At 40.5% G+C, this 14455-nt stretch overlaps 1 protein-coding gene across 1 annotated transcript in view; it reads left to right on the forward strand.

The window, feature by feature from the left end:
• Nucleotides 1-14455, forward strand: part of LOC109959993 (transcription factor COE1-like) — an 88082-nt gene that overhangs the window by 66794 nt on the left and 6833 nt on the right. Inside the window, exons 13-17 of the mRNA XM_020599794.1 lie at nucleotides 2256-2344; nucleotides 9511-9576; nucleotides 9665-9827; nucleotides 10713-10895; nucleotides 13365-13562. Coding sequence (XP_020455450.1) covers nucleotides 2256-2344; nucleotides 9511-9576; nucleotides 9665-9827; nucleotides 10713-10895; nucleotides 13365-13562 — 699 coding nt within the window. The remainder of the gene's footprint in view (nucleotides 1-2255; nucleotides 2345-9510; nucleotides 9577-9664; nucleotides 9828-10712; nucleotides 10896-13364; nucleotides 13563-14455) is intronic.

Below are 14455 nucleotides of genomic sequence, written 5' to 3' on the forward strand. Positions count from 1 at the left end.
CTGGATGTGGAAAGTACCAAATATCACTCCAGCTGCACACTTGGGCATCACGTGCACGTACACATGCACAAACACACCCTCTGCACTCCACACCTCTCTTCATCTATTCCTCCCTCCATCTGGCACATGCAGTAACTTTAGGTTCAACAAGCGGCTGAAGACAAGCTCAGGACATATAAATATACACAGACACACACATGCAGCCTCACACACACAAAATACCATCTTTTTGACTGACAGAGCTTTCAGAGCCCGACTCAACTGACATATAGACTGGATAAAGACTGCAGAAGAACATAATTGCAACATTTAAGCGAACACTTTAAAACCCTTTAGATTATGCTGCTGCGGTATTGCAACCATTAGTTACTCCACCAGGTCTATCCATTTCTGCACATTTGCATGTTGCATTAAACTGTCTGCACTCCATCACAGTAAAACAGCGAAGTTTGAAATTGTTTAAAGTGTCATTTCACTCAGATTAGTTCCTTATTTACCTTTAGTAGGCTTTGACACAAAACAGAATCTTTCACTGAGTCACAAGTTTAGACAGAATATTCAGCTTTTCAGCACTCATTGCTACTGATGTTTTTGTTCTTCAGTGCACCTTACATACAACTGTGAGAAATATTTTATTCACTGCTGCTGCCCAGTTACAATCCGCAGCACCTGCAGAGCAGCTGCAACACATTGTACCCTTTTCAACAGTCCATATGTCTTACACCCTAAAAAAGTGCTGAGCAAACACAAATTATTAAGGCAACAAGGATTCAGTGAGATAAAAGTTTTCCTTTATAAATAAAGGAAAACTTCGTGCTGTTGTAATCACATTTAAGGACTGCTCAATAAATAAACATAAATGAATACCACACAAATGAAAATTAGCTGAAACCTATCACATACTGGTAAACATGGGGGTTAACAGAACAAACACAAAAATGTAAATCTTAAGCACAACATATATGTTAATAATCAGTAATAAATATTGTCTTTTTTTTCTGATGGTTGAGCATCATAAATGAAATTCCCTTCACTTCCACTGTATTGGAGGGCTAGCAGAATTTCCACAAACATATCTTACATTTCAGAAATGGAATAAATAAAACCAAAATATCTACATGGCTGCTGTAAATACCAGTAACAATAAGTGAGAAAAACCATTTTCTGTAACTTGGGTGACCTGAACCTTTAAGTGGCAGGCAAACCCGGTGGTGTACTACCTCCACCGGCTTCAGCAGGTGTTTGAATAACATTCTGGACAAATTCTGAAACAGCAGCTGTTGTTGAGAGATGTGCTTTCCTCAGTTACAGTACAGTTTCCCAGACACATTTTGAACTGCTGACCTCTCAGTCACAAACCTTCCTCTCTCACACACACCCCAGCTTGTGGTGGCTCTTAGAGATCATGCTGAGCAGGTTTGTTATTTTCCAGTCTAGTTTTGCACTAAAAAATAAATAAATAAAAAACTCCCACTTGATACCAGTGTGGTGCTGGGAACAAAATGTCACAAAATGGGATGTCATCCACTCTCCTCACCAATCAGATCCCTCCTGCTGACTGGCACAGATGATGTGACTGTGTCTGTTCATCATGTGAACAAGTTCAGGCTGAACACAAACAACACTGAGGTGTGGAATGTAATGCATTCCTTTTGAAACAAGTCATAAACCAAATGAAATTAATAAAGCAGGAAAGAATGGGTTGATTATATAGTGTCATAACAACACACTACCATTAGGCTTTGTGTTATTTTGCATCAGAGAAGATGCGAAATAAACATATGTATGTGTAGGAAAGTCTGCAGAGACTGAAGGGGTGAGAGCCAGTTTTCCTTTTTCTCATCAAGGCTCAATGGTCAGTCTCTATTTGCATTTGTACTACAGTTGGGTGACAAATTATTAGAAATACCCAAATGAATGGGCTCATCCTGAATGACAGTGCTGTGATGAACAACAATACTAGTGTATTGCATCAACATATTGTTCAACAGTATGATATATACAACTCATTCAATGGAAGTGTGCTGGATGCAGCACGGTGCAGGCGAACAGATTTTAATATCAATATCTTATGCCAAATTATTACAAGAAACAAGTCAGAGTCCTTGTCTCCAACTTCCAAGTCTGACTGCAGAATACTCAAGTACTACAGCACATCTTGTGAGATGTTTAAGCGGATTCTTTCTGTAGTAACCAGTGAACTTGCAATAAGTTTTCTCCTCCTTTTTACCGATTCTTCCTCTTTCTGTTTGTAGCACTGAATGAGCCAACCATCGACTATGGCTTCCAGAGGCTTCAGAAAGTTATCCCTCGGCATCCTGGGGACCCAGAGAGGCTGCCAAAGGTATCGCAAATGATTAACATTCACCTTTTGCACATGTATGTGATTCTTTGGGACACCTGAAGGAGTAGATATTGTAGCTCTCACAGTGATCAAACCAGCGACGTCTGAGTTCTACTGAGCTACAATACACTGAGTTGCTCTGCTATCAAAAGAACAAGCACACAGAGATACACACAGATAAATTCAAAACAGTAAGAACAAAATAATAGTGTTTATATTTTATTCATTGGTTTTGTTTTTATATTTCTAAGCAGACTATGTATTTTTAAATCTCCTGTGAGTTGTTTTTACCTCGTCATGTGTGAGATGCTTAACCCCCATTTGCAGAGTGAGTGTTTGAATCTTCTCTGCATCAGAGTCATATCTGATTATTTGTTTATAGCTGCAGATGAAGCGGGGTGTTTTAAGGATCAGCAGATGTAGACAATTAGGACCAAACAATGAGCTCTGCTTTGATACCAAAGCCTGTCATCGTGATCTGCACATGCAGAGTGAATGTGCATGTTCAAAAATGCAAGTGTGTGTGTGTGTGTGTGTGTGTGTAAGAGAGCTCACCTGGTTTGATTTGCCAATCTGGCCAGGTGGGATTGCAACCTTTTAAACAGAGGCTGTTCATTGGCTCTCCCCACTGGAGCTGATCCAGAATCAACTGTCTTGACTGTGACATCATCAAAGAACGGGCACTGGTCATGATGGGATGATGTGGTACTGTGATGTCATCACCATCATGCCGGCTCCTGTACACATGTTAGTAGTCACGTAGCATGTTATCACTGTGGGAACATGTTCAATATGCACCACACCTCAAATGCGGGTGAGGTTTGTAGTTTCATACTCAACGTTTTCTCCGTTTTATAGTGTTTTTAGCTTCGGATAGTAATAAGCTCGTTGTTGTTTAAATGCTGGTGTTAAAACCTACAGTCCAGTTGTGAGAGGGAAAAACATAATGACGGTCGCATGAATGACGTGAATGATAAAGGTAGCTCGATGTGGATTCGGTGTAAGAAGGAAAAATAAGGTATTGCTGAATGTTACAACATTTATGGGTACAGCGGGTGTTACAGTATGTTCAGAAATTGTTACAGGTGGTTACATCATACAGTGGTATGAGGTTATAATTAGCTATTTTGGCAGATTAGGTAAGAAATAGTTACTCTGTGTTGTGTGGTCAAATCAGTCAGTATCCAAAAAATGATGTCCAGTCATGTCTACAATAGACATGCTGTAAAGTTTTAGGACACCGTTTAAGTCTTTATTAGCTCTAAAAGTACAAAGCCAGTGAAAGACTTGTTACTGTCAGTCAATGTAACTGATTCATTCGTCCCATAGTTGGTGTTCTTAATATTGCTATGCATAAATTATGCAAAAGACACCAAAAGCGAGTCAGGAATGGAGTCTGGGGATCAGAAGATTTAGCTCTTTTAAAAGCTTTTGTCTATGACCGCGCCTGTTGTGTATAGAGCAGCTTACAACAGATGCGACAGGAAGATCGGTACAGGAAATCATGTTAGCCAGTGTGTGATGCCATAAGTGATGCTAGTCCCATCTTCTGGTAAAAGCTGAGTCACAGGCACAGACCTCGTCAGCACAGTATCTTTACTGCTTCCACCTTCTCGTCTCTGGAGGAATTCCTCTGAAATGTAAAGATTTACTTCCTCTCCACAATTCAGTTAGATTTATTTGATCCAAGCAATCCAATTGGTCAGACCTGGAATTACAAAACATAATGGGGGTGCAGAAAAATTAGTGGTTGCTACTTGACTAATTAACATTATTTCTTGGCTTACACAGTGTTACTTTTGTTATTATTATTATTGTTGTTGTTGTTGTTGTTGTTGTTGTTGCACTACACCACTACAGATAGTATGAATACATTGATCAAAGCCAGCATTTCCAACATTTAAAGATTTACACAGTGAAAAACATTTTACCTTTTATAAATGTCAAACCTAAGGGGGAACAAATGAAATACCCAGCCAAGCATGTGTCCAAAAGAATAAAACAAATAAGCACATTCCTTGAATTTAATTGGTCCATAAATACCTTAAGAACTTACATTTGATATCAGTTCTGACCCCAATCCACCATAAAACACTTGAGCACTATTAAAATCATACTGGCACTGTATTTTTCCTATTCCCGTGGATAAACTGTCAAGTACAGTATAAGCAACATGGTGTCACACACGATGTTTCCAGGCAAAGCTGCATCAAATTGCTACAAATGCACCCAGAGAAGCTGGATGTATTGATCAGGCATCGGCTCCAACCAATAACTGATAGAATTGGAGCCAAACGATAACTTTCAGAGCTTTTCCTTCATGATCAGATCAAGGCCACGTCCTCTGGGAGCATGAGAAATGACATGTCAGAATACAGATTTGGTTTGCTGTTTGTTTTCAGTCACTGAGCACAAGATGGAAAAATCTTAAAATAGTTCAACTCTGGGAGGACTGCACGTCACCAGAGAAAACACAAAAGACAGCCAATGAGTGCCAAGTGATTCAGAAAAGCAAGTCTGTAATCCCGCCGTTTCTTTGCACTGGTGTGTATTGCGTTTCTGTGAGCGTAACAATATATGGAGCTAGTTTACAAAAATCATTCATCCTGGTGACAAACTGCTTTTAAACTGAGACTTTGAACACAGGACCTGTTTTAGAACCAGGTTCCTCTTACATATGTGTATCTGTTTCAGTGTGTGGGGGGGTACATACTGTATATGTGTGCACCGTTGGGTAATTTATCATAGTGTAATCTATCGAACCATGAGATTTCATTACAGCTGCTGCCCCCCCCGAAGTTACTGTGTGTGTGTGTGTGTGTGTGAGGAAGTGAGAGAGAGATTGTACATGTAGTTGTCTCATTTATGTTTATTTTGGATCCATATGAGAATATTCTTTAGTGTTTGTCTTTTCTAAGTAGGTTAGTGTCTTTGTGTGTGTGTGTCAGGGTGTTTTGGTTGGGCACACACACTTGCCTGCTAGCTGGGAGTATCTTTCAGATATCTTATTGACATGTGATTGGTGTAAAGAAGGCAGACAGACAGACAGGGCAGTGGAGTGTGTGAGAGGATTACCAGCGGACAGCCGATTCTATAATTGTTCAGTGAGCATTGAGGGGATTTTGCTGGACACACACACACTGGCATTCAGCTGCCAGTTTCTGTCACAGTGGCCCCTTCGGCATCCATCTGTATGTGCACCTACAGTTACTGTTCACAGCCACAAATAACAAGAGTGCTGCAACAAATGAATTTTGACTCTAAACACTTAAAAACTGAAAATATTTAATAATTAAGAACCGCGTTTTGCTATAAAAGATTTTTGTACTCTTAACTGCCACTGATCACCTGTGTGGGTGATAAGCTAAGAAAGTAAGAAGCAGAAATGCTTCTTTGAATGTACAAAGAAATCAGTTACCTCTCTTGGCCTGTGTCCTCTTCACTGCAGCAGAAAATGGTGGAAGACAAATTGCACTAATAGACAATTAGTCTTCTCAGGTTTTTATTATTTTTGAAAACATAATAAATTAAAGGTGACATGTAAAGTGCATTTATGCAATTCAGTATTTAACAACAAGCATCCTGTGTCCTTTTATATGCAGCTCAAGGATTATACTGTATACGCATTGTTCCAATGGTAAAACATTTTTGCTGAAATGCTATTAATTGCGATCTTAAAACTGGCTGTTTTAGAGTGGGTGACTTCTTTGTGATTCACTCAGCTGACATCGCTATGCGACTCATTTTGATGAAGTCATGCACCATACTTAGGTCAGGTCTTCAACATCATCAATATGAGTAATTGTGGTGATGTAAGAACATGCAGACATTAAACCATGAAACTCTTTCTCTCTCTCAATGTGGGGACTGGATGCTGGTCCCCACAGAGTTTTAAGGAGAGAGTTTAGGGTGAGGTGTTAGGCAAGTGGTGGTTATGGTTATGGTTAAGGTTAGGGTGAGTCTCCAGGAAATGAATGTAAGTCAATGTAAAGTCCTGCTAAATGATAAAAACAAGGATGCTTGCATGTGTGTGTGTGCACATGTGCAACAGTACTTCTATGTACATGTGAGAGTGCCCCACATCCCTCCGAGTCCCCATGTAAAGTATGACATCATCTCTCTGAGAGGTGTGACCCTGCATGTACAGCATCCCTAATGGGACATTAGAAGAGGATCAAGCGACTAATGTACCAGCATTAGGGAAGAATAAGTTGTGTCTTGTTTGTGTCAGACTAGAACACACACTACACACATCTGATCCCACAGATAGTCAGTTCAGCATTTCCTGGTCCTAATGCATATGTGTGTGTGTCATGTACAGTATGGTTATCACATTAGTGCTGGTCATAACTCACAGTGAGAGCACCTAGACACCTCCTGTTTTTCTTTCTCTCTGCCAACAGATATATTTTCTTTCACTCGCCCGCTGCTTCTGTCTGCATATTTACTTGAAATCGACAATAATAGACAAAGGTTATGTTTAAAGACTGACATGGCATGAATATTAAATGACAGACCAGTAGTTGTTGGGCACATATTCTATAAAAATTTGACAATGAATATAGCCAGCACAGGACAATCACATGAATCAAGGCAAATGTTAACAATTAAAGATTTAAAATTAGGTTTCATTGCAACTATTACAGAAATCAAAGACAATGGCAGGGATCTGTGATTAAAAAAAGAAATGTTTCAGAGTGACTCTATGTCACACCACTGTCATAGTTCAGCATTAATCTACTTTAAACCCAGGACATGGTTGATGGACAGAAAAATGAAGGAGAGGGCCATCCATGAAGCACTAATTTGGTGATTTGCATGTCACAAAATGTCTAGACATCTACAAACTAAATTGGGAAAAATAATCATGTCTATGAGGTCACGCTGAGCAGACTTCATTCACTGTTGAAGACTGTGAGAGAACAAGTAAATGCTCTGGAAAAATCTAGTAGTGTTAAGTGGCCATGGAGTATATTGTCAAACCACTAAGTCAAGAATGAACCTTTCCCTCTGGACTAAATTCGGTTGGCGATTTTTTGTGCTTGCCTGACCACAAAGAGACATGAATGAGGAAATGCAATGCGAACAATCACAGTTGATACAGTCTGCATCACCACGATGTGTAGTTACATTTCTGGGGAGGTGCATGTCAGGCTAGGGTGGAGGCTGGGCATTACCTACAGTACGTCATACCTATGGTGTAGATTTAATGCAGAACCATAAATCAAGCTTAATTACTGTGCATCAGTCCAGTGTTTTGTGAAAATATCTTCCACAGGGTCATGTGTTTTTGGTAGTTACCCAACAGCTTCTGGTGCATCACCACCCCCGTCCAGACTGGAGGAGGGCCAACCCTGATTTACACATACAGTAGCTGAGAAGAGATTAATCATACCAACAGATATAGTGTATATACAAGTGTAAATAAATTTGCCTTAAATCTCATCTTGTTTTTATCCAGATACAACAGATGTGTCAACATATTTTGGCACACATGAAAAAACAACAGTATAATGGCAGAAAGTCAGTTCAGCAGTTTGAACTGATACCTGAAAGATGTATTTAGTCTTCAGTTTCACAAAAACCAAAAAATAACCTTCATTTTGGCTCCATAATTAGATGCATTCCATTGTCACTGCGGGCTGTCCTATTGACACTACTCTGAGTCCTCAGGGTGTCAAGGTCAGATTATTTTAGACTTTTTAATTCCTTTTCAAACATAAAGGACAGAGACAAGATATACAACAACACTTTCAGTCCTATTCATATTAACATAGTGCAACTGGAAGCATTATTCATTTGTATTGAGCAGAAGGTAATCTGATGACTAATGCTTTCTTATTTCCTGATGCAACCTGGGAGAGATTAATTAGGCGATGTGAGTAGTTGTGTGTCTAAATACAAAAGACACAGGCAGGCAACGTATTCAAAGTGCATCGATCCCAGCAGTCACGGGTTCGGGGTGATGTAGTAGCAGAAGCCTGCAGACGTGATAATGATGATGTTACCAGAGGATCATCTTTCCTTCCCGTTTATCAGCTACTGCCTTACTGGAATGGCTTGAACATTCGGGATCAGGTTTCTGTGAATGAGTGTGTGTGCTGGGTGTGTGTGTGCGAGCTGCTCACCAGACTAATAATGAGAGGTTAGCAGAGAGTCAGCCTGGCCATAATAATGTCTAAAAGATTGAATTTAGTACCATGAATAAGCGCACTAACACTGCAGACTGGCTTTGTAACCTTTCATAGCCTCACTCACATACACAAACACTGGCAGAGAGCAATACATTCCACCAGGCACAAACTCACAGGAGAGTACACATGCAGCCACCCATAAGCGTGTGTCACACCGTGCAGCATAATACTGCAAAGAACAGAGTCATTTTCTCACATTAACTGTTAAACAAGACACCTTAGACCCGGGGTGTGAGCAGAGAGGAAGAGGGAGAGAGCGAAAGGATGGGAAGCTGAGGAAGAGGGAAGTTGGAGGAGAAGGTAAAAATGGACTGGGAAAGCAGAAGAACATGGAGGATGAACTGAGATCCAGGAATAAATGATAACATCGTCCATCACAAAAGATGAAAGGTGAATAAAAATGAGACAACTGTGGGTCAAAACCAGCCTTTCTTGTTGCAAAGTTATTCACCTTTACATCTTTTTTTTCTCAGCACTGTCTAGGCTGTCACAGCAACAGGGCAGCTCAGTAACAAAACTGCCCACGCTGTATCATTGTGGTCTGATTTAAACAGCAAAAAAGCCTACAGGGCACTTTAAATTTACTTTACAGTATATTCTAAATACCTATCACTTTAAGATGTCATTTAGGTGCATAAAAGCACTTGACTTGACAGGAGATAATCTACCTTTAAAAGGAGTGAAGAGCAATTTGTTTATCATGAATAGATGTTGAAATGGATGTTGGTTGATGGTGTGGAAGGAGGGGAGGAAGAGGCTGCATGTGACTTTTATGTGTGATGTGTGCTTTTACATGTGCAGTCTTCCTCCATGTGTCTTCACATGCATCAAAAAGCTTCATCTGAGTTTCTGGTGAATTTTAATCTGCTGTAGATGATTTTTTTTTTAGACTGATTCCAAAAAGACATGAGAGGAAAGCTACAGTACTGTGCACGTTTTTGGCTACCTACTCCTTTTCTCTCTTTTTCTCAGGAGGTTATTCTGAAGAGAGCAGCTGACCTCGTAGAAGCTCTTTATGGTTTGCCCCATAATAACCAGGTACGGAGCAGACATCTACATGGACAGAGGAAAACATGAGATCGCATTGCTTTAGTTCTCATTTTCTCATGTTTTCCCATACCTGTAGGAAATTATCTTGAAGCGTGCAGCGGACATTGCAGAAGCTCTTTACAGTGTTCCACGAGGACACACCCAGCTCTCCGGCTCCACCCACACCGGCATGATGGGGGTCAACTCTTTCACCGGGCAGCTGTCCGTCAATGTCTCTGAACCTTCACAAGCCAATCAGGGTAAGAGACTGGAAATGAGACTGTCAGCAAAAATTTGACTCCCCATTATGTGTTCATTGTTGTAGCCATGACAACAAAGGTCCTCTAACCTTGACAAAGAACTTATTTTTACCCAAACCATAACTTTTCCATAAACCTAAAGTTTTTTTTGTGTCTGTGCCTAACTAAACCATGATCATTCTATAACAGTAAATGTGCATTAATTAAATTTTTACACATTGTCGGATGGGTAAAGTTTGTCTGTTCGCTATTTTGGGAGTAATCTGAGCTTTGTGCAACATTAGTGTTTTGTGTCACATTAGCATTAACCAGTGTGTTCTACTGGACGAACAAATTAGTCAGCTAACGCTAGCGTCAGACTGGAGGATGCATTTTGCACCCTGTGTCACAACCAGGCATCTGTAGTTTATGTCATCACTAGGAAACAGAACCTGATGGGAGGAGTAAGGAGTGCTTAGGAGGCTATGGTGTCCATTTGTTTTGAGCCTCACCAGACCCTCTACTGGCTGAGAAGAAATTAGGCAGTGTTTAATGATGTAACCATAGTGATGAAGGTCTGACACATATGTCTGTCATAGTGGTGCTACTTCAGGAGACACTCCTATGGGTTATATCATAGGGTAGGGGCACGTAACCAACAGTATATGGTCTATAGGGTCTTGCATCAAATATACACCCACATTATTAGGTACACCTGTACAATTGTATGCCTATCTGTGTTTATGAAGCTCAGAATATTTCAGCTTGTCATAAATGTATAGATTTAATTGTATGTTTATAACTGAGGTCATAGTTAGAGGTGGTGTTGTACTGAACTACGTTTTATTTGTTTGTTTGTTTATTGTACTGTCCTGCTCCTCTCCCTCTCCACCATGCATCCTCCAGGTTTCGTGCGTAGCAGCAGTAGTGTATCTCCTCACGGTTACGTGCCAAGCTCCACGCCTCAGCAGACCAGTTACACTTCAGTCACCAGTGCCATGAATGGCTACACTAACAATGCTGGCATGACCAACCTGGGAGGCTCGCCCACTTTCCTCAACGGCTCCGCAGCCAACTCGCCTTATGCTAGTGAGTGTGCAACAAACATACATACAATAGCATATAAATCTAACATATTGTACATTCACAGATTTAAAAAATAGCGGTGTACACATACAGACACACTCAACTGCACAGAAATGTCTATGGACAGACAGTGAAGGTCTCAGATCTGCAGTGTGGACATTTCTGTTACTCTCTTCAGAATCATTCACCAACTCACAGCTCATAGCTTCATTTTGTCCTCCATCCATCGCCTCCCTCCTTTCATCTGGCAGCCACACCTTGTCTTCTTTGGTTAATTGAATCCCTTTTCAATTTAGAAGAAAACAGGAAACAGAGAGAGAGAGAGAATAAAAATGGATGCATAGAGACGTCAGATTGTTTGTTTGCTTAAGGTTTTCTAACTGATGATGGTGATGGTGGATGCAGATGTGAATGTTTAACTTGGGAAGACCAGGCCTATGTGAAACCTTCATGTGTCACGTCTCATAAAATACATTTTGAACCTCATCTATATAATATATACCACATTGGTTATAGTATATAGTCTCCCAAACATTACACCATACTGTGGAACATCTCATTCCTAAATACTGAACATTAATTTGCTGCTATAACAGCCCCCGCTCTGCATGGAAAGCTTTCCACAAGATTTTTGAACATCGCTGCAGGGATTTCCTTAGTAAGGTTGAACACTTACACTGGGCAATACGACGTGCCTCACAGTCTGGTTGTTTAAATCCATCCCACAGATACTGAATGACGCTCAGGTCAGTGCTCTGTGCAGGCAGTGTTGATATGATACTGTACACATGATAATTCAAAAGATGTTTCACTACATATTTTATATAAAGCAGCATTTAATATCTTAATACAGTTCACAGATTCACCTCACTTGTCTGTTCAGTGTCAACAAAGAGAATATAAAAACCTGATCTATTCATTATTTATAGGAATACATAATTTCTGGGTTTAGGGAGGAGGAGCTGATTTGACAAGGGCAGACATGTTTTTGCCGTGATTTAAACAACGCCATGGGTCACACTGTGCCGGTTCAAACAGAAGCTTCACAGAGACACCACACTTACATTTTTTAAAAGCACAATGCTAAAATAAGTTTAGGACAAGGAGAAGACAGCCACAGACTGAAAGTAGCAGCGGATTTTAAAATGTATTAGACACACACTCTTTTTTGGTTTGTGGTCTTAAAATATGGTCATCATCAGAAACTAAATGGACTGTATTTTATATAGCGCATTTTTCACAGTGTGTTGCACTGGCCAAAGCGCTTTACAGTAGATCATACACCATTCACACACTGATGACGACAAGGCTGCCACACAACGGCACTAGTCAAGCCACTGGGAGCAATTCGGGGTTCAGTGTCTTGCTCAGGGACACTTAGGCATGTGGGGAGACTGGGAGTCGAACCACCAACTTTCTGGTCAGAAAATGACTTGCCCTACCTCATGAGCCAGAGCCACAGCCACCCCCAACTAGTCTACCATAGTTAGAAAACAAAGGTTTATCTTTGCTATTATTTAAATTGATGTCCAAAAAGATGTTACTGTAAAGACACAGGAGCATCCGAGAATCATAAATGTTACTTTATTCTCTACCTGACTGGCCAATGACAGAAAACACTCCCATTATGAGCATCCGAGGATCATAAATGTTACTTTATTCTCTACCTGAATGGCCAATAACAGAAAACACTCCCATTGTGATATGAAACTGGGGAAACCAACTCAGGGGTTGTTGCAAAGTCACTAGCAGAAACAAGTTTAAAACTATTAGATTCAGTCATCTTCATCCTCCTCCCATTCTTCATCCATTTCCCTTTTTTTCTCTGACCTCGCTCTTCTTCCTCATCATCCTCGTCATCACTGTCCCTGTCATTCACCACTTCCTCCTCTTCTTCCTCTCCACTGGGATCCACCTCTTCCTCCCTCCAGGCAAGTCAAGTTCTTCCACACCAAACCATTGCTTTACTCTGCTTGGTGCACAGACACACATTAAAACAGGGCCTCCCCTAAACTGTTTCCATAAGGTTGGAAGTATACTATTGTCTAAAATATCATTGTAACTGAAGATTTACCTTCACTGGAGTTAAAGGGCCTAGTCCAAACCATGAAAATAGCTCCAGGCTAAAGAAAATAAAAACATGTGGTCAAGGGTTTCCATATACCTTTGGCCATATATTTTATTCTCAAATAGCCAATTTCAAGCCAGTTTTTATTACATATCAAAATCTGATTTCTTTGACATGACATCTTTAGAACGTGCTGTAAATCATGACTTTCTGATAATGGCACAATGACAATAATTTCATTTCTAATATAATTGATGACAGTAAATTGGATAGTCATGCTTCATACAGTAACCATGAACTGTCTCTCTCCTCTGTTCTCACCCTTCGTCATTACCCGCCCTTCTCTTCTTTATCCCACCTCTCTCTCCCTCTGTCTTTCTCCTTATTTATCCTCACCACTGCAGTTGTCCCATCCAGTCCCACTATGGCCTCCTCCACCTCCCTCCCCTCCAACTGCTCCTCCTCTTCTGGTGTCTTCTCCTTCTCTCCGGCCAATATGGTGTCGGCAGCCGTTAAGCAGAAGTCCGCCTTCGCTCCGGTGGTCAGGCCCTCCTCCTCCCCTCCACCCTCCTGCACCAGCGCCAACGGGAACGGCCTCCAAGGTAATTTACCATGACAGCAGCTAGTCAGTGCATGCTTAGAGGGAGGATTTCCCCAGCAGATGATGCTTTTTATAACTCTATTATAGTCCCTCCGATGTTCCACATCCTTCTTTTACACCTATCACAGTACCTGATCAGCTAGTAAGTGCTTACTGTTGTGTGTTTAACAGGTGAGTTTTTATACCAGTGCACCACTTTGGTCCAAAGTGAATTATCTCAAACTCTTATAGAATTGCCATAAAACTTTGTACTAAGATTCATGGTTCCCAGAGGATGAGCCATGATGACCTGATCACATGATTTTTTTGTCTACAGGTGCCAGAGGTTCACATTTGTATTTTTAATGTCTCAACAGAATGGATTTCCATGACATTTCATATATTCAACTGTATTTCGATCATGAAGTCCCACAGGTTTTAAAATGACTGTTCTTCTCTGGGATGTGTCATCAGTTGTCACAGAGGAGAATGTGATTTGTCCTCATGCCTACAAATCCACTGATGTGCTCAAATTACGTAAATTGTGAATGCAAACTACAACTGTGATTAAAATTTGGGATTTTTAGCAACTAAAACTAGTGTTGACTGTGGTAGAAGATGAGACACAGAACGCAGTTGTCAGTATCAAGTTTGTGCACTTCTAAAGCCCAGCCATCCACCCTGCCCTCCACCTTAAGAGCAGCGTTATATAAGAGCAGCTTCATCTATATTTGTTGCATTTTTTTAAGTAGTCATCATTCTCATGACTGCAGGAAAACGTCATTTTAAGCCTTTTAAATAACCATTATTCCTGGTGAGGACAGTCTAAACAAAATCTGCTTTTTGTTTTTTCCTTCTCTCACTTCTCTGACTTTTAACTCTTCCTGCTTTTATTCCTCTGATCTTACATCCTTC

This window comes from Monopterus albus, unplaced genomic scaffold (assembly GCF_001952655.1).
Source record: "Monopterus albus unplaced genomic scaffold, M_albus_1.0 scaffold42.1, whole genome shotgun sequence".
Lineage (NCBI taxonomy): Eukaryota > Metazoa > Chordata > Actinopteri > Synbranchiformes > Synbranchidae > Monopterus > Monopterus albus.